At 53.6% G+C, this 23,862-nt stretch overlaps 4 protein-coding genes across 4 annotated transcripts; 3 read left to right on the forward strand and 1 right to left on the reverse strand.

Moving 5' to 3' along the window:
• Positions 1 to 9,354: 9,354 nt before the first annotated feature.
• IUM83_13166 (uncharacterized protein) lies at positions 9,355 to 10,185 on the reverse strand (the record flags this gene model as incomplete). Its single annotated transcript, XM_067937825.1, has 1 exon — positions 9,355 to 10,185. The coding sequence occupies one exon, from the start codon at positions 10,183 to 10,185 to the stop codon at positions 9,355 to 9,357; it is 831 nt and encodes a 276-aa protein (XP_067786929.1).
• A 2,200-nt stretch (positions 10,186 to 12,385) lies between these two features.
• On the forward strand, positions 12,386 to 13,532 carry IUM83_13167 (Secreted RxLR effector peptide protein; the record flags this gene model as incomplete). Its single annotated transcript, XM_067937826.1, has 2 exons — positions 12,386 to 12,493; positions 12,579 to 13,532. The coding sequence occupies 2 exons, from the start codon at positions 12,386 to 12,388 to the stop codon at positions 13,530 to 13,532; spliced, it is 1,062 nt and encodes a 353-aa protein (XP_067786885.1).
• A 7,579-nt stretch (positions 13,533 to 21,111) lies between these two features.
• IUM83_13168 (uncharacterized protein) lies at positions 21,112 to 21,579 on the forward strand (the record flags this gene model as incomplete). Its single annotated transcript, XM_067937827.1, has 1 exon — positions 21,112 to 21,579. The coding sequence occupies one exon, from the start codon at positions 21,112 to 21,114 to the stop codon at positions 21,577 to 21,579; it is 468 nt and encodes a 155-aa protein (XP_067786928.1).
• A 930-nt stretch (positions 21,580 to 22,509) lies between these two features.
• On the forward strand, positions 22,510 to 22,977 carry IUM83_13169 (uncharacterized protein; the record flags this gene model as incomplete). The annotated part of the gene is made up of 1 exon (XM_067937828.1): positions 22,510 to 22,977. The coding sequence occupies one exon, from the start codon at positions 22,510 to 22,512 to the stop codon at positions 22,975 to 22,977; it is 468 nt and encodes a 155-aa protein (XP_067786852.1).
• Positions 22,978 to 23,862: the final 885 nt, after the last annotated feature.

The following is a 23,862-nucleotide window of genomic DNA, read 5'->3' on the forward strand; positions in this document are numbered from 1 at the left end:
GCTCAACAATCCAGCGGGTTGAGCCGCGGGCGTCACGGATCGGCGGTGGCGGGGGTGGGAACACGCCCCGGGTATGATCAGCCCCGGGCTGATCAGTACGCGTCTCTCCACGACCGGGTGACCGCCGTGGAGCGTTTCCAGGGCGCTGAGTTCGCCGCCCTGAAACAGGAGCTGGCGAACCAGAAGGCCCAAGTCGCGGCGGTCTCGCAGACCGCCTCGAATATCCAGGTCGAGTTGGGGACCCAGATGAAGGGGTTGCTCCAGCGCGTCCGCGCGCTGGAGGAGAGGCTGCTCGTCGCCGAGGCCAAGGCTTCCGCTTCTGCCTCGGCTCCTGCCGAGGCTTCGGGTCAGCCGAGCTAGATGGCTCGTGCTGCAGGTATGGCTTCAGCCGTCCGACGTAAAAGGTCGGATGGAGGCGCATGCTAGACGGTATGTCTAGCGTGTAAGCGTTGCCGTGCCGTGCCAACACAGTGAACGGCCCGATGAGCGCGGAGCAAGCTTACTTGCTCCGAAATCCGAAACGGCATGTTTAGGCAGGTTTTGCGTAGCTAACAAAACCAATGAACTAACTTTGAATTCATTTGTGTTGCCTCTGCCCACATTGTCTGCGTTCAACTTCTGTTGGTCAACAGAAGCTGCTATTGTGTCTTGGACAAACCGAATCACGGCTTGTCTTTTGGTGATGAAACTGATTGCATCCGAGCTGAAGTCATTCAGCTCGCTCTCCGCTAGAGGCCCGGCCTCTGCGTGATTCTTTGCGGTGTCTGCGCCCTGCGCAGACCCGTGGTCGTTGGCCTTGTTGTTGGGGGAGTCTGCGCAGGGCGCAGACTCATGTGGTTTGTCCATTGTTGCAGCTGACACTGTGCAAGTGTCAGCGGTTTTCTGCGGCTACTGTATTGCAGTCGTAGATCCTCCCCCACTTAAAGTGGGAGCCATCACTCCGAGTAAACTCGGTTGACGTGGATGCCGCATGGCATTCACGTAGAACGGTGTATGCCCGGTCGAGGTATGCACTGAGTTGTTGATGGCGAACTCTGCCATCGATAAGCACTCGCTCCAGTATTGGAACGAGTGAGCGTAGCTCTTCACATGTCGACGAGCACGCGATTCACGCGCTCACTTTGACCGTCCGTCTGCGGATGATCCGCAGTTGACATTGAAAGTTGGCTCCCAAGAAGTGTAAACACTTCTTGCCACAGGTGCGCTGTGAAGCGCGGGTCTCTGTCCGACACGATGTCGGTCGGCATGCCATGGTGTTTGAACACCATGTCGACGAACAGACGGGCCGTCTGCTTCGCGGTCACTTCTGCCGGCACCGCAGCAAGATGTACCATCTTGGTGAAGCGGTCGACGAAGACCACAACACCGGTATTCCCGCCGCTATCCGGGGGAAGACCAAAGATGAAGTCCAAAGACATGGACTTCCAGCACTCCGACGGAGTCGGTAGTGATTGTAAAGGAGCCTGCCCGAATGGCGCAGGCTTTACGCGTTGGCATACGTCGCAAGCACGGATGTACTTGCGCACCCACTTATACTGGTGGTGCCAGTAGAAGTCGCGCGTGAGACGAACGTATGTCTTCTTACGTCAGAGATGTCCCGCAGTCGGGGCATCATGATATTCGTACATGATCCTGAGTCGCAGGTCATGGTCATTCGGCACGACAACGCGATCCGCGTTGTCGTCGACTACATTATAAAGAAGCAGTCCGTCGTGCACCCGATATCGGTGTGCACGTGCACGAAGTTGCTTGGGCAACTTCTGACGAGCCTTGTCAGAAGGTGCTGTGTCATAGGCCAGCAAGAGTTTCGCGACCGCGTCGTGTGCGTACGCGGCCTTCACATCGTCCAACAGAGACGATGTGGGTTTGCTCGATCGCATGGCGTCAATGGCATTGACGTCAGCAGCTTCTGCGTAGTCCGGCCGACGTGATAACGCGTCGGCCACCACATTCAATCTTCCGGGTTTGTATTCGATCCGGAAGTTATACTCCGCAAAGAATGAGAGCCATCTCGCCATTCTTTGTGATATGTGTGGTGACTTCACGGCAGTGCGCAGTGATGCATGGTCGGTGTAGACCACAAACGGTCTACTTCCAAGCAAATACACTCGGAACTTTGCGAGTGCGTATTTCATGGCAAGGAGTTCCTTGTCATGTACCGGATAGTTGCGCTCAACTGGCTTCAGCTGACGCGATTGGTAGTAGACGACACGATCACGGCCCTCGTGATCGTGCTGCATCAACGCGCATCCGATCGCGAAATCGGATGCGTCACACACTACGTGAAATGGGCGATCTTGGTCAGCTACTGCCAAGATCGGTGCCTCAGTCAAGCCCCGCTTGACTGCATCGAATGCCTTTTGGCAATCGGTTGTCCAATTCCACACAGCTTCCTTCTTGAGAAGCTGTGACAGCGGGCGGATCTTGCCCGCATAGTCCTCCACGTACTTGCACAAGTACGTGGTCAAGCCAAGGAACTGCCTCAGTTCCTTAACACTTGAAGGCGTTGGCCATTCGTTAACCACTCTGACCTTTTCCGGGTCAGGGCGAACGCCATTCTTCCCTACGAGACACCCGAGGACGGGTATCTCGCTCGCCCCGACGATACACTTCTTCAGGTTCGCGTAGAGCATATGCTTTCGCATAAGCTCAAGTAGCTGCCGGAGATGCACCCTGTGCATCTCTACGTCGGTCTTCCCGTCCACAGCCCGGCTGTGGATGAATACATCATCGAAGTAGCTCGGTGCGAAGTCGCGCACCGAGCGCAACAAGTGCGTCACGCACCTGTTGAAAGTCGCAGGGGCGTTCTTAAGCCCCTGTGGCATCACTAGCCATTCCCAGAGCATGCCGCTTGGCGTGCTCACTGCCGTGAGAGGGATATCGCTCTCACGCATTAGGATCTGATAGAATCCATCTCGCAAGTCGAGAGCACTGTAAACGGTGCTCCCGGCCATCGAATCGATGATAACATCTTTTCGTGGTATCGGCGTCTGCGCCGGTACCGTCGCATCGTTCAGCTTGTTGTAGGCATGAACGATGCGCCATCCGCCCTGTGGCTTCTTGACACAGAACGTCGGAGCACTGTGCGGGGACTTTGATTCCCGCACTTGTCCTGCTTTACGACGACTTTCAAAGAAGTCGTCGATCGCTTTCACTTGCTCTCGCGGCAGTGGCCACTGCCGCGTGACACTGTACTTCGTGCCCGGCACGAGATCAATCTCGTGCTGAATGCCCTTATCCTGCAGAAGCTCCGCAGGAATCTCTTCCGGGAGTACGTCTTTGTACTCCCTCAACAATTCGTAATAGGGACTCGACTTCAGCGAGTCCCAACCTTGTTCCTCGAAGCGCTCTCGCTTCGTCTTCGCACTGAGAGTGTCTTCACTCTCAGTGGTACTTCCCATGAAGAGCTGTCTCAGCTCTTCGCTCTCGCTCTCCGTTCTTTCGCTGTTCGAAAGAACGCAAACCTGCTCGATGCGTCCATCGTGCAAGTCGCGTGTGAAGCGCTTCCAGCTCATGGCTGGAAGCGAAGTCAACTCCGACGCCGTTGTCGGAGGATTAGCGAGTTCCATGTCACGATGCTGGAATCCAGTATCGGTGCGCGTCAAGGCGCTTAGCGTCTCGACATCCGGCGTCACCGCCTCAGTCTGCCCAGCAGACTGTTCTCATTGCGTCTCGGTCCCGGCCCGAGACTTGAGCAGCGTTCTTCGCATGCGCCATCTTCTTGTTGTGCGGAGCCCGGCTCCACACAGTTGTCCTTCTGGTCCAGGCCTGGCCGTGGACAGTTGTTCGACGGCGGACCCTGTCCGCGGGCGCGCGGTATCAAGCCCGGCTTGACCGCATTTTCCTTCGTGCAGCCCGGCTGCACGGTAGTGTGACCTTTCGCCGGCAGACCCTGTCTGCGGGCGCGCGATATCAAGCCCGGCTTGATCGCATGGCGCTTCATCGTGCAGCCCGGCTGCACGACAGAATGCAAATTGCGTCAGTGCGGTACGTTTGCAACCGCCCGCACTGTTTGCAGCGTCAACTCCCGGAGTTGACACACCTTCGTCGCCTCGACGCCATTCATTGGCGGAGTCCCTCATGACCGAGGGTGCGTCGGCTCCCGCAGCCGACGCGTCGTTGTCGACCTGACCTCTTCGGGCCAGGGACTGTCCCTTACACGCTTGAACGTGGGTGTTGGTTCCCGGAACCAACACATCTTTTTCTTCCGACGTCGGCAGCATTGCCGACGTTGGTCTCACTTGTGCGCGCCCTCGCGCACTTCTTGGGCACTCCGGGACAGCAGCGTTAAGCGCTGTCTCGACTGGTGAGCCGCGCGCACCAGCCGGTGCGTGCGCTGCGGTAACAGGACCATCGCTCTCTGTTCCGCAGTCGCGACCGAAGCGCACGAGCGTGCGCTTCTTCCAGTCAATTACCGGATCATGCCGTGCAAGCCACGGCATGCCCATAACAACGTCGAACTTATCGTCCAAGTCCAGGACGATAAAGTGTTCGACAAACACCCGTTGTTTGTACGAGAAGCGCACGTTCACGACGCGCTTCTCGGTCTTTACGATGGCACCTGTTGCCAGTAGTACCTCCAGAAGACTTCGAGGTGTATCGACCTCCTCGAAGTCAAGTCTCGGCAGGCTTCGTAGTCGAACAAAGTTGTTCGACGCGCCTGAATCTACCAAAGCTCGAAGAGAGTCACTCGCTCTCTTCGAGTAAACCTTCAAGATGACTAGGTTCGGCCTGTCATCTTGTTTCTTGCAGCGAGAGCTAGTCTCACTGGGGGCTGCAGTCCTCAGTGTCGCGTGCCCGATGTCGGCACGCGTGACTGCATTACCAGTAGGGCGCCCCGCGCCTACTGGATGTTCGCGTTTTTTGTTGGTCCGCGGCGATGCCTAGCATCTCCACGACGGCCTCCTCCAGGGGGCATGGGAGCTGTGCACTCCCGTGCAAAGTGACCGATCCTTCCGCAACGGAAGCATCGCACGTTACCTCCCTGCTGCTGGTAACCAGCAGTTGTTGCATTCGAGAGGTCCATTGGTTCTGGACCTCCCGTCCTCGCTACCGGGCGCGGTTGCGGCCTCGGTACGTTTACATGGAGTTTAGCCTGCCGCAGGCTAAACTCTTCTTGCATGGCAAGAGTTATTGCAGCTTCGAGAGTACTCGGGTACTCTCGGAAGAGATAGGTCTTCACAGGCCCATCTCTAAGCCCCTTCATGAACGTGACGACCTTAGTCGCTTCGTCAATTGGATTCGCCACGATATTTGAGACCAAGTATCGTGCGCGCTGCGAGTAAGAATGAACGTCATGCTTACCCTGCTGAAGGTCGAGGAACTCCGCCCTCGACCGGAACTCGTTTTGCGGGGGCTCAAACGCTTGTTTGAGCTCCTCTTTGAACACATCGTACGTGCTGAAGCACGTAGGATCAGAGAGTCGGCGTCCATACGCCCAACACCTTGCGCGTCCGCCAAAGCAGGACATGGCGAACGCGACCTTCGACAGCGGGTCGACGATGCGTCGAGCCGCTATGGCTGTGTCGAGCTCGACAAGTCACCGGAGGAGAGGCTCGCCCTCTCTTCCCAGGTAATTGCTTACGCTCAATTTTAATGATTGAGCACGCGGTGTCGTCCCTGATGACGCCGTCACTGAGGAAGCAGCATCACGCTTCTCCTTCATGATGAATCCCAGATCAACACCATGTTGCTCTGTCGGCGATAGCGTGCGCAGCATCGTAGCTATCGCCGCTTCTCCAATGACTGTTGACAGTCGTTGGAGGGCTTCCCACTCTGGGTCAGACAGGTGGGGGCAGTCAGCGCGTGCAACATGCGTTGCAGGCGTGTTGGAGCTCTCCATGGGCACCTCCGTGCTCATGTGGTCCTCGGCTCCGCGTTCGTACACCGAGTACGAACGTCAAGCAGTCGGTCGTTGGACGGACTACAAAGTGCTTTGGTCTAACTTGACTCACTACTTTAGCTTACACGTCGCGCTGCGTGTATGAGGAAGCGTAAGTACTTAGTAATTACTTAGGTTAATTATATTTGAATACACAAATATAAATTAAATCAGAAAGGATTCCAAGTGACTTCGATTAGGTAAAATGAGAACTGTATTGTTTGTAAATTGATCTTCCTCCTAAATCTGCTAAAAGTGTTTATCGTCTATGAAAGGGGTTGACAGCGGCTGGCTGTCAGAGCCCCGCTAATATGCATATATCTGATTGGTAGAAAGATGCTGCTTTCTACCAATAGGATCTTTGGGTATGTGTGGACCACTCATTGTGGTGGCCCACTTCAATGTATCCATTGGTGTAACTTACACCAAGGTGAGGAAGTATCTAAAACTATTAACAGATATCCTATCTGTTAAAGTCACAAGTGGCTTGTAGCCACTTGTACGTGTAACCCCGTTACAGTACATCTACACAATCGAGCATATTCCCGGAGCGAATAACCTATGGGCGGACATCGTGTCGAGGTGGTGGCATGTGCGGGACAGCAGTTAGTCCGTGAAGAAGATTAACTTTGTGCGTACCCGCAGCGCGCAAGAAATCTCGCAGCATCGACCATTGGAGGACAGCGCGTTTCACTGGCCTTCAAACGAAAGTCTTGCAGACGCTCAGCAGAGGCATGTACGATCAGCACCACCTGACCACACAGTGGTGGATGGTTTGGTGTGTGTTGACGACAAGCCATGGATTCCTGCAGCAGCAAAGCGTTTGCTGGCTCGCATATTGGTCGTAGCCCACGCTGGCTCCCAAGGACATCGAGGAGAGCAGGCAATGCTGATCGCAATGAGTCGCTTTGCATTGGATGATGCCACTGGTATTATCAAGCGATTCGTGAGAACGTGTCTATTGTGCAAGCACGTAAAGGGACCGCATGTGATTCAGCGCCCGTGGGGACCTACGCTAAAGTGCAGCAGACGTAATGAGGTTTTGCACTGGGACTTTTTGTCATTGACTCCAAGCCATGGGGACCTGCGCTACGTACTCGTGTTGAAGGACGATTTGACGCATTTCTGCGAGTTGGTCGCTTGCAGTTCCCCGACTGCGTTCGTAGCCGCTGAAGCCATCACGGACTGGTATAAGCGATTCGGATCTCCGGAGACCTGGCAGTCTGACTGTGGCACCCATTTTCGCAACTCGGTGTTGAATCTGCTTAGCAGCCGGTTGAAAAGCAAGCAGGGCTTCACGCCGCCGTACAGTCCGTGGGTCAACGGCACTGTTGAGCGAGTGAACCGCGATGTCCTGCAGGTGCTCAGAGTGCTCCTTATGAAGTATCAGCTGGACACGAAGGAGTGGCCATACTTGCTTCCGGTAGTCCAAGCTAATTTGAACCACACGGAGCTACCATCATTGGGTGACAAGGCTCCTGTGGAGCTTTTCACGGGGTTGCCACCTACTAGTGCACTGGATGTGATTTGGAATCCGCATCGCAGCCACGACGACGAACCGATTGCGGTCGATCTGAGCAAGCCGGCCATTGTGAAGCGCATTGATGAGCTACGCCGCAGCCTCCAGGAATGCACAAAGAGGTTGCGGACATACGTGAGCGCCGTCAACTACAGCAAATGGCAGCAAAGAAAGGGGCCCCATGCAACTTTTCGGAAGGAGACTTTGTTTTATGGTCTCGAGTGGATGCTCGACTACCAGGGAATAAACTCATGGTCCGTTGGGTCGGGCCTTTCAAGGTGATTGATGCCCTCTCGCATTCGTTCATCATTGAACATCTCATCACCAAAGCCCGTCATGATGTACACGGTTCCCGTTTGAAATTCTACGCTGACTCAAGCCTCGATATCACTGAGGAAATGATGCACCATGTCTCCAACCAAGGGCTTCTCCTCAACGTCGAGCGATTCTGCGGCGCGCGCTACAATGACGAGCTATCGCGCTGGGAATTGGAGGTATCGTGGCAAGGTTTGGAGGATGCAGAGAACTCTTACGAAGGTCTGGAAGAACTGTTCAACGATGTGCCAGCCAAAGTGGCTGAGTATGTTGCCGAGAGCTCGTCCGACGGACTTCGCGCCGCAGTTGCTGCTCTGCAAGAGTAAGCGCGGCTTGGGGGGCACTGTGGGGATTCTCACAGCCATGCTCCTCCCGCATCGCATGCATGCAACACTTCGTCGACTACCTACATTCCTTGGCTGCAAGAACAACCAAGAACAACCACCACCAGCATCCCGGAGAGGTTGGCAAGCTCTAGCAATCGAGACCAGCACTCCGTGGCACCGCACCAGCACTCTGCAGCCAACTGCTGGGGTAAACAGCACAGCGTAATCGACATGCATTCTGGCAGCCCAGAGCGGCTTCCTTCGGGTACAGGTCCGCACCCAGGGGCACTACATATAGAAGACGAGCAGAGAGGATTGAACCGATTAGGATAAGCAAGACAATAGCAGACACAATTCAATTTGCAACAAAAGCAACAAGCAGCACCTGGATTTGCCATAAGAACCGAGCCAAAACAGCCAGTTATTTTGCAAAGAGCGAGCAGAACGCCGAGGTCCTCCGAAAAAGCGGCAGATTTACTCGTGGTTCATGTAGCGTGACTTCGTAGCTAAGCAATGTGAGTGGGGGACAGCCATTCATCTTAAGGGCCGTTCTTAACGGAGCGGTAGGTTGGGTGTGCGGTGTGCGTAGAGAGTACCACTCTGCGCGTCGTCGTTAAGAATGACGGAGTGTAGGGCGGTAGGCCGCTGTACCAGACTGTACCTGTGTCCGAGAAATTGTCTCATTCACAAAACGCCCCGAACCCCCTGTGGCAGATACTACGTATGTTCCCTCAGCTAATCGATACGGACGACGAGGAATGGAGCAGTTCGTCCAGTGATGAAGAGATGAATGACATTGTCGTGTTTGTCGCTGCAGCGACGCAGGCGCTTGCCATTAGAGAAGATTATTTCTGTCAGCAGCGGATCATTTGGAGCGACCACGTAGCAGTCCAACGGCGGCGAAGCTCGTTTGAGAGGAATTATCGGATGGATGAAGGTTTTTTTATCATCTGTTGGAGTTGCTGCGCCCAAATCTGCAGGTAGATGCGCTCATGTCGACGGTTCGCACGGGCGAAGCCCCGATTTCTACCGAGGTAGTTTTGCACTATACACTGCGATGGCTAGCTGGCGGATCTTACCTCGACATTTGCACTATTGGCCACATTAGCCACGCTTCATTTTATCGCTGCCTCTACAAGGGGGTTAACGCAATAACCACATGCCCTGCTCTGGCCATCAAGCTTCCGAGAACACACGAAGAGATCGAGAGGACAGCAGCCGAGTTTGCAAAGTGTAGTCACGAAGCTGTATTTGAAGTTGTATTTGAAGTTTATGCATGGCTGACTGTAGTCCTTTAGCAGATTCTTCCATATCTACTGCAGCTTCTCCGCACAATGGTACACGATAATAGCAGGATTCACGTCACCAAGACTGGCTAATCGTCCAGCAAATTCGTCAGAAAACAAAACGTTCAAAAGTCTAAAAGGGCATTGCTTCTGCTTCAGGGGTGGATCACTTCGAGTTTTCTTCTTCTCAAACAACGCATCGTAAGAAGTCTCGTTAATCTTCCTCTGAATGATCAAGTCGACCATAGCTGCTTTGGTCTTGTTCTTGTAGCAATGGACACCTAGCTTCTTGCACAAAAATCGTAGTTGCTTGTACTGAAACGACGACCCGGGTAGATCTTTGATGTACAGGAATATTTTTTTCTCGTTCTGCACTTGCTCCGTGTGCTGCTCCGTGTACTGATCATCACCTGCACGCTCGCTAGATGTGAGTTCCTCCATAATGACTTCAACGTCGCCGAGAGTGATAGAGTCCAGTTCAGGGTATAGAGAAGCAGCACCAGCGGAAGCCGACGCCGACGTGCGAACAAAATCATGGCCAGCGAGCAGGGCATCAGCGCGTCCACTGCTTTCGACGATATCCTCACACTTCTCCTCCTCTGCCTGGTGATACTCGTGTCGCGCTGGTGGGGGGAGCGTGGATTCGCTGCTCGCATACTGCGCTAGGCGGGGAGAATGACTGCCGCCACTACGGCCAGACAACTCGTCTGCTTGAGCGAGAGGACGGAAGGTGCATGCGATGGTCGTGTCCTGGGTGTCGGAGGTAGACACGTCGTCAGCGCTGGGACCCGAGAGCAAGTCAGAGGAGCTCGCGCTGGGCTGGACAATGGTGCGCAGCAACCCTCGAGGGCGTTCCATTTGGATGGAGAGTCAGAATCTGGGCAGCCTACCACGGACAGCGCACACACACACCCTCGTGGTGTGCGTAGGGAGCCTACCGATCCATGATCGAAAATTCCCTCGAGGTAGTCCCGACTGCTGCATAGAGCCGGTGCGCAGCCTACCCGGGCCTACCGAGCCTACCGCACACCCGCTCCGTTAAGAACGGCCCTAATGCTCGTGCAATGGGGGCGAGAGCTACACTGCTGCCGGAGGTAGAGGAACAGCTCGTTCGTTGTACCAACTCTACATAGCGAAGTGAGTGACAGCGCTTGCGAACGTATCGGTTGATCCTGCTCGCAACATCGATACACTGACTACCGACGAGGAAGAAGCCTAACTACATGAGAACACGTGCATCGTTGCATTTGCGTTCTTGTGCAGTTCACCTGTACATCTCGTGTACAAGTACAACGTGACAACTTCAAGCTTCCTGGGGTATCATATAGGAATTCTCAAATTCGGTAGTCATGACGTGATGGATGATAATGGAGCGATTGCCGCAACGTTTTGGACGGACCAAATCCCAAATTTGGTTGGGAGTACACCAGAAAAGGGCCATCTGTCAGTCTGGAAGCCAATGAAAAATCTGGCGGAGGGGGACTCCCATTCTATTCCGATACCTTCTCGGGATTTAGATCTGGAATAAATGCAGCGGGAATTGCTCAATTTGAAGGTTAGAGGATGTTTTAACTTGAAATAGTATATCATGTGTCGTCGGGAGAGCACCCTAGCTCTACTAAGAAGAAGGTATCACTATTTGGGATACCAAAGCAAAGAACATCGTGTGTGTACTACCGAATTTCCTTTGTAATAGGGATACCCCGTTACAGCGTGCCCAAAAAAGATGCAAGGATTTGAAATACAAGAGTAGAGCTCGGGGCACAGCCCTAAAATTTATCATCCTGTTCAATGTGATAGCATTTTTGCAGATTTGTTTGGTAATTATTAAAAATCATATAATGTTTGTGCATTTAACTACAGTTTGTCCCTCCATACCTCCTATTTCGGTTTGGTCCGTTTACGAGCCCTGCAGTAGAGCTATGTTTGGTTGTCTTTGATCGGATTTGTTGTTTGTTTTGTGTTTAGCACTCCTTTTCTTCGGATTTGGTGAATTTCGACCTATGTTTGTTAGCCGTGTAATCAGTGTCTCGCTTACATCATCCCGTCGATGCTTTTTATGGAGTCTGGTCGTTTATATGCTGATATTTCACCAAGAAACAAGAGTTATAACATAATTCTGAGGAAACTGTGTGGGAGGATGTCACTGTTTCTACCTACACATGTGCAAAGTATGTACTCGGGTGCCCTTTGACAAAGGATTATCCCAGTCGTACGAGCTCCCTGGCCAATCTGCTTTTCTTAGGATGTGAGGGGGGTGCCCTATTACAAAGGAACGTCGGTAGAGTACTTCAAAGTACTACCGGTACTGTACCCTCATGAAAGCAGATTGTGATGTGAAGGTCCGGATCTGTCGCTCCAGTGACAGATGGCCATACTCTAGGACACCTCCACTGCGGCGCTCCTATCCTGTGAGCCACGGTCTCAGTAGCGTGTACATGTACTTTTAAGGAAAAGAGAGCACGACGCTCATGCCTGGAGTTAGTAGTTTTGCCATGATATGAGGTACTGTGTTTTACAGCCTCGATATGAAGTTATCAATCTCCCGGATGTTCATCCTGTGAAAAAAAGGAGGTGCCACATGTTTTTTCGTCAAAATGTCCAGACTTGTGTGATGGGTTTCAAACCCGCAGGTCTCGCCTTCAAAGAAATGGGATTTGCGACGCAAGCCCCTTCCTACTGAGTCCTAAATCCTTGGTGATGCTTGGTTAATAACCAGTGGTTATTACTGTACTTTATCCATGTAGAATTGAGCGCCCCCCCCCCATCCGAACCAGCTTAGCCTACTCATCACGTACGAACCGTACAGCACGTCACCATCCTGGACCTCACCACTTAGATGATCAATTGAATTGATTCAATTCACCATTTTACGATTTTCTTCTGAAGCACCCGTACGGTTGGTACGACAGCGTTGTGTACGATGCATCCGTACTTCGTCGTACTCTCGGCTGTTGCTCTGCTTCTTGCATGCATCGGTACGAGCACAGCCTCCGCTGCGACGTCAGTCGCCTACCTGACCACAGATCGGTCTGACCACGTGAGCAACACACCATCCATGAGATTGCTACGAAGTCATGACAACAATGAGGAGGAGAGGGCTGGCGTTCTTGACAAGATCACGGAGTTGGCTAAGGCGGGCGCGTCCAAGGTCAAGGAGGGCGCGGTGAGGGCCCACGACGTCGGAATGTTGCAGTCATATTTGCACTCCGCCGACGACGGAGTACAGGTGCTGAACAAGTTGAAACTAGGCGATGATATCGTCGACACTGCGCAACTCAAGACTGGAAACCTTGTCCGAGTACGTCAAGATGTTCAACAACAAGTACCCGGAGAGTAAGATCACGGTGACCGGAGCTCTGTCAGCCAAATACGGTGACGATGTTGTGGCGACGGCTCTCGCGAGTGCCCAAAGTTCTACGCAAAACAAAAAGGTCGCAGATGAAATGAAAGTTTTGCAAAAAGAACAACAGCAAGTATGGTTCAAGGAGGGCAAGTCCGCCGACGATGTTGTTAATCTGCTGAAACTTCGAGAAGGCGGATACGAAGTCCTGAGTTCCCAGAAGATGAAGGTACTGGAAGACTACATCAAGTATATGAACAGAAAGAGCCCCCACCCGACAACTTTACTCGACGCCTTGACGAATGGGCTTGGTGGTGAAAGCAAGTTGTTAACGATGTTGACGCGTGCAAAAAAGGAAGTGCGTACGATGAAAGAAGCTAAGAAGTTGGAGGCCTTGCTACTCCAGAAGTGGCTGGCGAAAGATGAGTTGCCGGAGAAGGTCTTCAAGATGTTAAAGCTGGACAATGACCACAGCTACGCATTCCGGTCCGATAACCTTAACGTTTTCAGAACGTACGTCTTAGATTTCAACAAGAAGAACCCCTCCCAGAAATTTTCAACAATTAAGATCCTGACGGCGAGCTATAACGAGGTGGAAGTGGTACATGCGCTAGCAGCTAAGGTAATGGTACGCGGGGATGACACTGCGAATTTGTTGTTGGGGGAGCAGCTGTTGGGTTGGTTTAAGAGCGACAAGACTGTTGACGATGTGTACGCGTTACTGAAGCTCCCACGGGATGGAACTGCAGCATTTGTGAACTGGAAACTGGAGACAATGACAGCGTACATTAAACTCTTGAATCGCCACGATTTGGACGAATCTTTGATCAAGACGTTGTTGAAATTGAGAGTGTGCGAATGAGGCTTGGTAGTCGAGTGAGTAGTTGGAAGGAAATCCGAAAGTGAGCTCGATTTAGGTTAGTGTGTTTGCCAGCTAGCAGTCCCTACTGTATGCAATGTTCCCTAGTAGGTGAGGCTTGTAGATGTGGTCCAAACGATCTCGGCTGCGGTCCAAACGAAGTTGCCAGTCGTAAGACTGATCCGCCTAGTCACGGCTGCGGCTCAAAACGGTTGACTCAACACATGCAAATCATAAGCACCCAAATTGAAGTTGTCGTCCAATCACATTCCAGTATCAGAGATAGTCCAGCCAATCAGGTTGCGAGATCTTCCCATCTTCAATCACAGACCCCGGTGGCACGTGCCAGCACGCGCAGTCCGTCTGCCTCGCGGTAGGGATCCAGTCGATCAGACAGCGAAGTGCAACCTCAACACCCCCACTCAATTCGATGTCTCGAGCTTGGGTCCAACGTTGCTACACATCATCAAGTAGCGGAGCGTCTTCGACGATAGACCCTTTGTCATGAAGTCAGCGAGCTGGTTCTTGGTCTCCACATACTCCAGCGCGACTTCGTTGCTCACCACCTTCTCGCGAATGAAGTGGTAGCGTATGTCGATGTGTTTCGTGCGAGCTTGGTATCCAACATTCTTCGCCAATGCCATCGCGCCTTGGTTGTCTTCATAGATCACCGTAGCCCCCACTTGTTCAGTGCCAATGTCCTTCAATAGACGGCGCATCCAGACGCACTCCTTCACGCATTCGCTCAGCGCCATATACTCGGCCTCTGTAGAACTTAACGCGATAGTCTTCTGATACGTCGAACGCCACACCACAGGAGCGCCGCACATCATTAACATCGTCCCGCTTACGGTACGACGGTCGTCGCGGCTGCCGGCCCAGTCCGCATCCGAGTAGGCGACGAGCTCGGTTCCACATAACCCATCGTACGTGATGCCCACGTCCTTGGTCTTCAGTAGGTAGCGCACTACCTTGATTCCGGCGTCCCAGTGCTTCTGGCCAGGGTTCTCCAGGAAACGACTCAACTTGGCAACGGCGACCGAAATGTCAGGTCGTGTTCCACATGCCAGGTACATCAGGCTGCCCACCAGCGATCGGTAGGGCTTCGACTTCATCTTGGCCTTCTCTTCTTCCGCCTGCGGTTCGTCGGCCTTGGTCAGATGAACTCCAGCTTCCATAGGCGATGTGCACGGCTTCGCGTTCTCTTGCCCAAACTTCTTGATGATCGACTCGGTGTAAGCTTGTTGAGAGATCCTCAGTGTCTTGCGATCCATGTTGTAGTCGATCTCAATTCCAAGAATGAAACGTGCGCGCCCGAGGTCTTTGATTCGAAACTTCTCCGCGATTCCAGCCTTCACCGATGTAATCACCGCATTGTCCCGCGATGCGATCAGCATGTCGTCCACGTAGAGACACACAATGCAGTGGTCGTCTCCATCCCCTCTTGTGTACACACACGGGTCGGCGTCAGCAGGCTTGAATCCCATCACCTTGAGGTGCGCGTCAATCGTTTCGTTCCATACTCGTGACGCCTGTTTGAGTCCGTACAAACTTTGCAGCAACATACAGACGACGTCCTCTTCACCATCTTCTTCGGCAAGTGTCAAGAGATCTCGGAGTCCCTCTGGCAAGTCCATGTAGATCTCTTCTTCCAGCTTGCCGTACAGGAACGCGGTGTCGACGTCGCATTGCTCGATGTCGTATCCATCTGCGACACACTTCGCCAGTTTGGCGCGAATCGAGTTGAGATAAGCCACCGGGGCGTACGTCTCTTCGTAGTCCACGCCGTGACGTTGCGAGTAACCCTTGGCTACGAGACGGGCCTTGTGACGAATGACTTGTCCCTTCTCGTTGCGTTTCAATGCGAATACCCAACGACAGCCGATCGGTCGTTGGTGAGCTGGTCTCGGCACCAACTTCCATGTCTTGTTTGCTACGAGCGACTTCAACTCGCTCTGCATAGCCCTCTTCCATTCCACTTGGTCCGCACTCGCCATAGCTTCTTCATATGACGTCGGGACCTCTTCCGTTGCAGCCATTGCTTGGCCACCTTCAATTGCATATTGGTCCTCGTTAACCTGAACTCTGCCTTGAATCATCTTCTGGCGCTTCGTGCCAGTAGTCGAGGGTGCCACGACTTGCTTCTTGTGAGCGCCTGCCTCTTCAGGATCCGTTGTCTCGTCAATGTGGCGAGCACGCGATCGGGTAATCATATGATGTGTCGATCCGTATGGCACGATCGCATCGTTTACGCCCATGTCACGTTGAAGTGGGATAACGTCCCCAACTTCAGAATCCATTGGCACGACTTGTCCTGACTCGTCCGGTTGATACCCACCATGGCTGGGCTGCTCCACCTTGACTTCATTGTCATCCAGCTCCATTTTCTCCACCAAGTCATCCAGACTTGTTGTTTCCACGAACTTCACGGTGCGCACAATTTGCACCTTTCCCGTCGCCACGTTGAGAACTCGGTATCCCTTGACACCATCCTCGTAGCCCACGAATCGACACTTGAAGGCCTTAGCATCCAACTTGCGGCGCTTCTCGTCGGGAATGTGCGCGTAGCCAACTGAACCAAATACTTTCATGTTCTTGAGCTGCGGCTTGGTTCCATGCACAATTTCGTAGGGCGTCTTGACGTTCACCGAGTTGGGGAGCCGGTTGATGATCCACGCAGCCGTGTTTACGGCTTCGGCCCACCACTTTTCTCAATGGCTTCGTGGTAGAGCATACAGCGCGCCATCTCCACCAAACTTCGGTTCATGCGCTCAGCCAGTCCATTTTGCTGAGGCGTGTATGGCACCGTCTTTTCATGCTTGATGCCACTGCGGTCGAAGTAGGCCTTGAACTGCTTGCCCGTGTACTCGCCACCATTGTCAGAACGTAGGCGCTTGATCGCCTTGCCTGTTGCGTTCTCCATTGCCGCCTTGAAGATCTTGAACTTCGACAGCACTTCCGATTTGGCCTTCATGAAGTAGATGGTCACGTGACGTGAGTAGTCATCAATGAAGGTTACCACATACGTGCAGCCACCGGGTGTCTTGGTCTGCATCGGACCCATCACGTCCGTGTGGACCAGATCCAGTACGCCTGCACTCTTGACGAGCTTCTCCGGGTGGCGCGGATAGTCGTCCGCTCTCATCTTGCCCATGCAGCAGCCTGCGCAGACGGTACCACTTGTGACACCATCCGAAACGTAAGGCACTCCGTCTGCCATGGTCAACAGCTGTTCGTAACGTTTGAACGGGATGTGGCCGAGACGGGCGTGCACAACGGCCCATGGCTCCTTACGAGATGCCGTCGCCGCACGACACACCTCGCCCCCCACTGTCTTCAACTTGTAGACGTTTCCAAAACGATTGGCCTCCATGACGGTAGCATCGCCATAGCGAAAGACACACTTGTCCTTGCTGAACTGCGCGACGACGTCCTTCTCGGCCAGCTTCGCAACCGAGATGAGGCTTCCATCAACTTCAGGGATGTATAGCACATCCGACAGCGTGACAGACGTTCCGTCCATCAGCTTCATTCCGACGGTGCCCTTTGCAACTGCGTCGATCTTCGTGCCATCCGCGATCGTGATGCGGACTGGCGTCTTCAGCTCCTTCATGGACACGAACTTGTCCCGGACGCTGGTCATGTGCGAGCTGGCACCGGAGTCCACGAGCCACTCCGACTTGTCCATCGCACCCGTTGCCGTAAACGCGAAGTCGGACGCAGCTTGCGCGACTTGCCCACGTTCGTTGTCGACCTTCTTCTTGCGGCACTCGAATTCCTTGTGACCAGTCTTCTTGCAGTAGAAGCACTTGCCGTTGAACCGATGCTTGAAATTCTCCTTCTTCTTCGTAGCAAACGCCTTCTCTTGAGCCGATGACGATTCATCCGAGGCTTCAACACCAGCTAGCGCTTGGATTGCGTACGAGAGCGTCATGTTCGGCGTGTTCTCGAGCACGGTACTGATCATCCGGTACTCATCGGTCAAACTGCCGAGCAGTAGCACGAGTTGGCGGGTCTCGTCGAGAGGCTCACCAATCGTCTCCATTTGGAGCACGATTTCCTTGAATCGGTCCTCGTGCGTCGTGAACCGCGTACCGGGCTCCATCTTGAAGTTATGCAGCTTCTTGGTGACGAGGAGTCGGTTCTTGAGCGTGCTCCGGTTGAACTGCTCCTGGAGCATGGTCCATGCATCCATCGCAGTCATCGCACCACGGATGTAGACTTGGAATGTGAGGCTGACGTCGCCAGCGATCACTCCAAGGGCTTTCAGATCGTCGGTCTTCCATGCATCCGTGGTGCGGTTGCTCACCGGGTCGAACTCTGCCTTGATGATGTAGGGCAGCAGTCCCTTGCGCGAGAGCTTCATCCGCATGTTGAACTCCCAGTGGAAGTAGTTATCTTCCACGAGCTTGACGGTGTCCGCGTAGCTTGGGCTCATAACCAATTGAGAGTGTGCGAATGAGGCTTGGTAGTCGAGTGAGTAGTTGGAAGGAAATCCGAAAGTGAGCTCGATTTAGGTTAGTGTGTTTGCCAGCTAGCAGTCCCTACTGTATGCAATGTTCCCTAGTAGGTGAGGCTTGTAGATGTGGTCCAAACGATCTCGGCTGCGGTCCAAACGAAGTTGCCAGTCGTAAGACTGATCCGCCTAGTCACGGCTGCGGCTCAAAACGGTTGACTCAACACATGCAAATCATAAGCACCCAAATTGAAGTTGTCGTCCAATCACATTCCAGTATCAGAGATAGTCCAGCCAATCAGGTTGCGAGATCTTCCCATCTTCAATCACAGACCCCGGTGGCACGTGCCAGCACGCGCAGTCCGTCTGCCTCGCGGTAGGGATCCAGTCGATCAGACAGCGAAGTGCAACCTCAACAGTTGAAACATTTCGATGGCGACATGAATCTTGCAACAGCTTTGGAGAAGGCAACCACAAACCCATCAACAGCCGTACTAGCCGAGAAGATACAGCAAAAACAATTTAAAGTCTGGGTGGAGGACGGAGTACAGCCGAACACCTTCCTTTCGTCTGTATTCAACGTCCACCGGGCGACGGACGAGCAGAATGCAATTGCAGCCAAGTTCAAGACGTACTACGATTCAGCTAAGAAGCCAGGTGCCTTCGTGGATCCAAGGCGCTTTTAGATAGATGTGCCAAGCTTCACTTTTGCTTTAAAACAAAGAGAGGCATCAACTACAAGTCCGGAAAAAACGTGCAGATCGTAAGAAATAGGTCGAGAAATGATTCCTGATTCTTCCAAATATTTTTTTTAGGGAAATGCTAATCAGTAAAGTCGGCTGCTCTTCGCGTGTATGTCAAACATGGAGCATTTTTGTCTTCATACACGAGAATCGGTAACTGAGCGCAAGAGGTCTCGCAGGTGTGCAGATCATTCGCGATCAATTACCATCGCAATGCGATTAACTACTAGAACTAAGTGACAGTCATTACCAGAGCAACGTGCTGAGTGTTAGAAGTACATGATAATCATTCCTAAAGCTTGATCACTGCTTAAGCTACATGAAAACTGCTAGCGCTACGTGAAAATACTAGAGCTATGTGAAAATACTAGAGCTATGTGAAAATACTGGAGCTACGTGAAAACTGGTACAGCTACGTGGGGATGCTATAGCTACGTTGCAACAGATAGAGCTACGTTATAAATCTGAAGCGCGGATTTAGTGAGAATATATTTATGTATTTAGGGATCTATCGTTTTACAGTACTTGTCCGCGACTTAACTGTCGCGGATCCCCGTGGCCACGGTATACTTGAGACCGATGAAGGTCTGGTTGCTCTCTGTGAGTTCCATAGCAAAGTTTACTACTAATCCCGTTTTTTCTTGCTCGCCGTGTTTTTTGGTCTGTTGATTGTACGCTGTTCAACAGCACCACCGTTTTGACCTCCGAATTTTCGTCTTCTTTTTAGTTGTAAGTGGATGCGCGAATTTTCAGGTGTCCTGTTCCTGCGAGTAGATTGACGGACATTGTTGATATCAGTAGTTGTAATCGATGAGTCGGGGTTAGCTTGTAGAGTTCAGGTCATCGATTGGGATCCTAGCCCGGTGTATTCAGTAATGGATGCACGAATAGCGGGGGTGCGGTCGGTGTGGGGTGAGCTTCAGGTCTACTCGTCGGTTCATGGTTATGTTTTAATCATCGTGTTTGGCGTGCCACTTGGTTGGTGCGTCGTAGTGTACATTTCACTGAAGCGTATCCCTATTCAGATGCAAAATTACTCGCATAGGACAACGTCGAGGAATTTCGGGGAGGGTTGGTTTCTACCACCGACTTTCCCGTGCTTTTGGTAGTTACCATGGTGGTCACCCGCCAAGACGGCGTGCCACTTTCCCCCTGCTGGTCGCGTTGCAATTCTACCGGTACTAAAGCGTACCCACAGATCGATTAATCAATTCTCGTAGGATCGGGCCGTGTAGTGGAGGAAATCTCCAGCCTGTCCAAGCTAGCAGCTTCAGCACCAACTGGTCGCAGTCAATAACGGCAAACGTGATGACTGCGACAACAAATCGTGTGCATAACGAAAAGCAGGCGGAGCATAACGCAAAGCTGATGACCAGCCAGAAATCCAGTGCGCCACAACGACAAACTTGATGACTAGCCTAGATTACAGTAGCTGCGGCTTCACTAGCCACAGTACTAGGAGTCCCTCGTGTCCTATTCACTTTGCTATTTACCTTTGGCAATACGCTACAGCTAAACTTCCGGGAGCTTCGCCGACTCCCCCAGCGTGTCTTCGATTTCCCTGCAGACACTACAGGCCGGCGGAATAGCTAACAGAAAGTCACAACGCTCGCACACGTGAACGGCGCCAAGCACTTCGAGAAGCGGCTGCAACACTATATCAGCAACCCGACTAGGGTAGAAGGTGCATGATCTTGTATTCCTACTTCATAATGACATTACTGAAGGCATTTCACAACTAAATCAATGGAATCCAGTTGTCGATCCGCTCGCTTAAGTGTACGAGCCATCACCAGGGTTACGCTGTTAGAGGTAACCGCGAGCAGGTGCGGAGCATGGTACTGTAGCACAGGACGGCAATAGTTTCTCTGAAATTGGTGCTCAATGACGAGCTTCTGTTTCACGATCATCATGATCAACTTCTTCAGCGCAGCACCCTGTGCGAGCGCATGAGGCGACGAATGGTATGTATACTGACGACTACCCTCCCACACAAATCCAAACGCCCGAAGTCCAAACGGATACCTTACGCTATCGCACCAACGGCCGATGAGAGGCACCCAGTTGCGTGATGGTCAACTCAACCGACCGACAGACAGCAAACTCACCAAAGAAACGAACGAAGTTCAGCCGAATCGTCCGCGGTGCGTTGTCACGGTCACCATCAACCAGCAAGTGAAAGTGAAAACCAGCCGACCCTCGCCGACGAAAGATGCAGATCGACCCGCAGTTCTGCCTGCATGCGGAGACCGTGCGTGACTACGACCACTCCATCGCGTTTGCCTCCTCACCCCACACAACGCAACTTGCAACCAGCACTACAAGCACCACCGCACCAGCGACACCAACCCTTCAGTTCAACTCGTACTCCGCGACCAGAAAGATGAAGTTCGCCGCCATCGCCATCGCCGCCATCGTCGCCATGGCCAACGTCGTTGCCGGCGCCGGTGTCGACCAACTGCCGGCCGTCATGCCGCCAGCCAAGGCGCTCGAGCTGGCCCAGACCGCCTCCACACCCGATGGCGTCAAGTTCACGGGGTCCGTCGAGAAGATCGAGCAGCCTGCCGGCGCCAAGGAATCCATCGAGGCGCTGCAGACCAAGCACCACGACGTGCACGGCGACAACCACGAATCCTTCGGCTGGGGTCTCGGCGCCGGCTACGGCTGGGGACTCGGCGGATGGGGAAACTGGGGAGGCTGGGGCGGCTTCGGACCCTACCGCTTCGGCTTCAGCTGCGGCGGCGTCCCCGGTTGGGCCTATCCGCTCGGTTACTGGAACATGTTCGGCGCCGGCCTCTACGGTGGCAGCTGCAGTCTCGGCATGCCGTTCGGAGGGCTCTACTACTGCTGAGCAAAGCTCACGTGCCGGCCGGTACTCGGGTCGATGTCACGCAGCCTCGAAGATTCCGGTCAGCAATGGCCCAAACCTCGCTCCTACAAGTTTGAGTTGGCTCGCGAGTTCGCGGTCATTCCTTCGTTTTGTCGGCCAAGGCCATCTTGACTCGATATTCGGCTCCACCCGTGCTCGCGACCACCTACGTGGCCTTGCTCACCATTTCATTCCGTAATTCGTAACAACAGCAAAATGAAATGAACACACTCACTTCGCCATTTTGTAGCCGTTTGCTCTGTATTCCGCTGCGTATCTCCACCTTCCTTGACCTTGGGGTCTGTCACTCAGTGGTGTCGTTATCAGGAATGCACTGCCGAAGGTGTGTAATGAATGTCGATCACAGTCGTGCCAACCTGGCTGGGGCCACCACCACACCGATAATTACACTTTACAACCGGCGTATCGCCAGCAGTATCACGTCATAGATGCCACGGTGGCATTGCCACCACAGCTGCGCCAAACGTCAGCCACGCTACCTCGCATCGAGGACCTCCCACACAAATCCAAACACCCGAAGTCCAAACGGATACCTTACGCTATCGCACCAACGGCCGATGAGAGGCACCCAGTTGCGTGATGGTCAACTCAACCGACCGACAGACAGCAAACTCACCAAAGAAACGAACGAAGTTCAGCCGAATCGTCCGCGGTGCGTTGTCACGGTCACCATCAACCAGCAAGTGAAAGTGAAAACCAGCCGACCCTCGCCGACGAAAGATGCAGATCGACCCGCAGTTCTGCCTGCATGCGGAGACCGTGCGTGACTACGACCACTCCATCGCGTTTGCCTCCTCACCCCACACAACGCAACTTGCAACCAGCACTACAAGCACCACCGCACCAGCGACACCAACCCTTCAGTTCAACTCGTACTCCGCGACCAGAAAGATGAAGTTCGCCGCCATCGCCATCGCCGCCATCGTCGCCATGGCCAACGTCGTTGCCGGCGCCGGTGTCGACCAACTGCCGGCCGTCATGCCGCCAGCCAAGGCGCTCGAGCTGGCCCAGACCGCCTCCACACCCGATGGCGTCAAGTTCACGGGGTCCGTCGAGAAGATCGAGCAGCCTGCCGGCGCCAAGGAATCCATCGAGGCGCTGCAGACCAAGCACCACGACGTGCACGGCGACAACCACGAATCCTTCGGCTGGGGTCTCGGCGCCGGCTACGGCTGGGGACTCGGCGGATGGGGAAACTGGGGAGGCTGGGGCGGCTTCGGACCCTACCGCTTCGGCTTCAGCTGCGGCGGCGTCCCCGGTTGGGCCTATCCGCTCGGTTACTGGAACATGTTCGGCGCCGGCCTCTACGGTGGCAGCTGCAGTCTCGGCATGCCGTTCGGAGGGCTCTACTACTGCTGAGCAAAGCTCACGTGCCGGCCGGTACTCGGGTCGATGTCACGCAGCCTCGAAGATTCCGGTCAGCAATGGCCCAAACCTCGCTCCTACAAGTTTGAGTTGGCTCGCGAGTTCGCGGTCATTCCTTCGTTTTTGTCGGCCAAGGCCATCTTGACTCGATATTCGGCTCCACCCGTGCTCGCGACCACCTACGTGGCCTTGCTCACCATTTCATTCCGTAATTCGTAACAACAGCAAAATGAAATGAACACACTCACTTCGCCATTTTGTAGCCGTTTGCTCTGTATTCCGCTGCGTATCTCCACCTTCCTTGACCTTGGGGTCTGTCACTCAGTGGTGTCGTTATCAGGAATGCACTGCCGAAGGTGTGTAATGAATGTCGATCACAGTCGTGCCAACCTGGCTGGGGCCACCACCACACCGATAATTACACTTTACAACCGGCGTATCGCCAGCAGTATCACGTCATAGATGCCACGGTGGCATTGCCACCACAGCTGCGCCAAACGTCAGCCACGCTACCTCGCATCGAGGACCTCCCACACAAATCCAAACACCCGAAGTCCAAACGGATACCTTACGCTATCGCACCAACGGCCGATGAGAGGCACCCAGTTGCGTGATGGTCAACTCAACCGACCGACAGACAGCAAACTCACCAAAGAAACGAACGAAGTTCAGCCGAATCGTCCGCGGTGCGTTGTCACGGTCACCATCAACCAGCAAGTGAAAGTGAAAACCAGCCGACCCTCGCCGACGAAAGATGCAGATCGACCCGCAGTTCTGCCTGCATGCGGAGACCGTGCGTGACTACGACCACTCCATCGCGTTTGCCTCCTCACCCCACACAACGCAACTTGCAACCAGCACTACAAGCACCACCGCACC

This window comes from Phytophthora cinnamomi (assembly GCF_018691715.1).
Source record: "Phytophthora cinnamomi strain GKB4 chromosome Unknown Contig63, whole genome shotgun sequence".
In the NCBI taxonomy this organism is placed as follows: Eukaryota; Oomycota; class Peronosporomycetes; order Peronosporales; family Peronosporaceae; genus Phytophthora; species Phytophthora cinnamomi.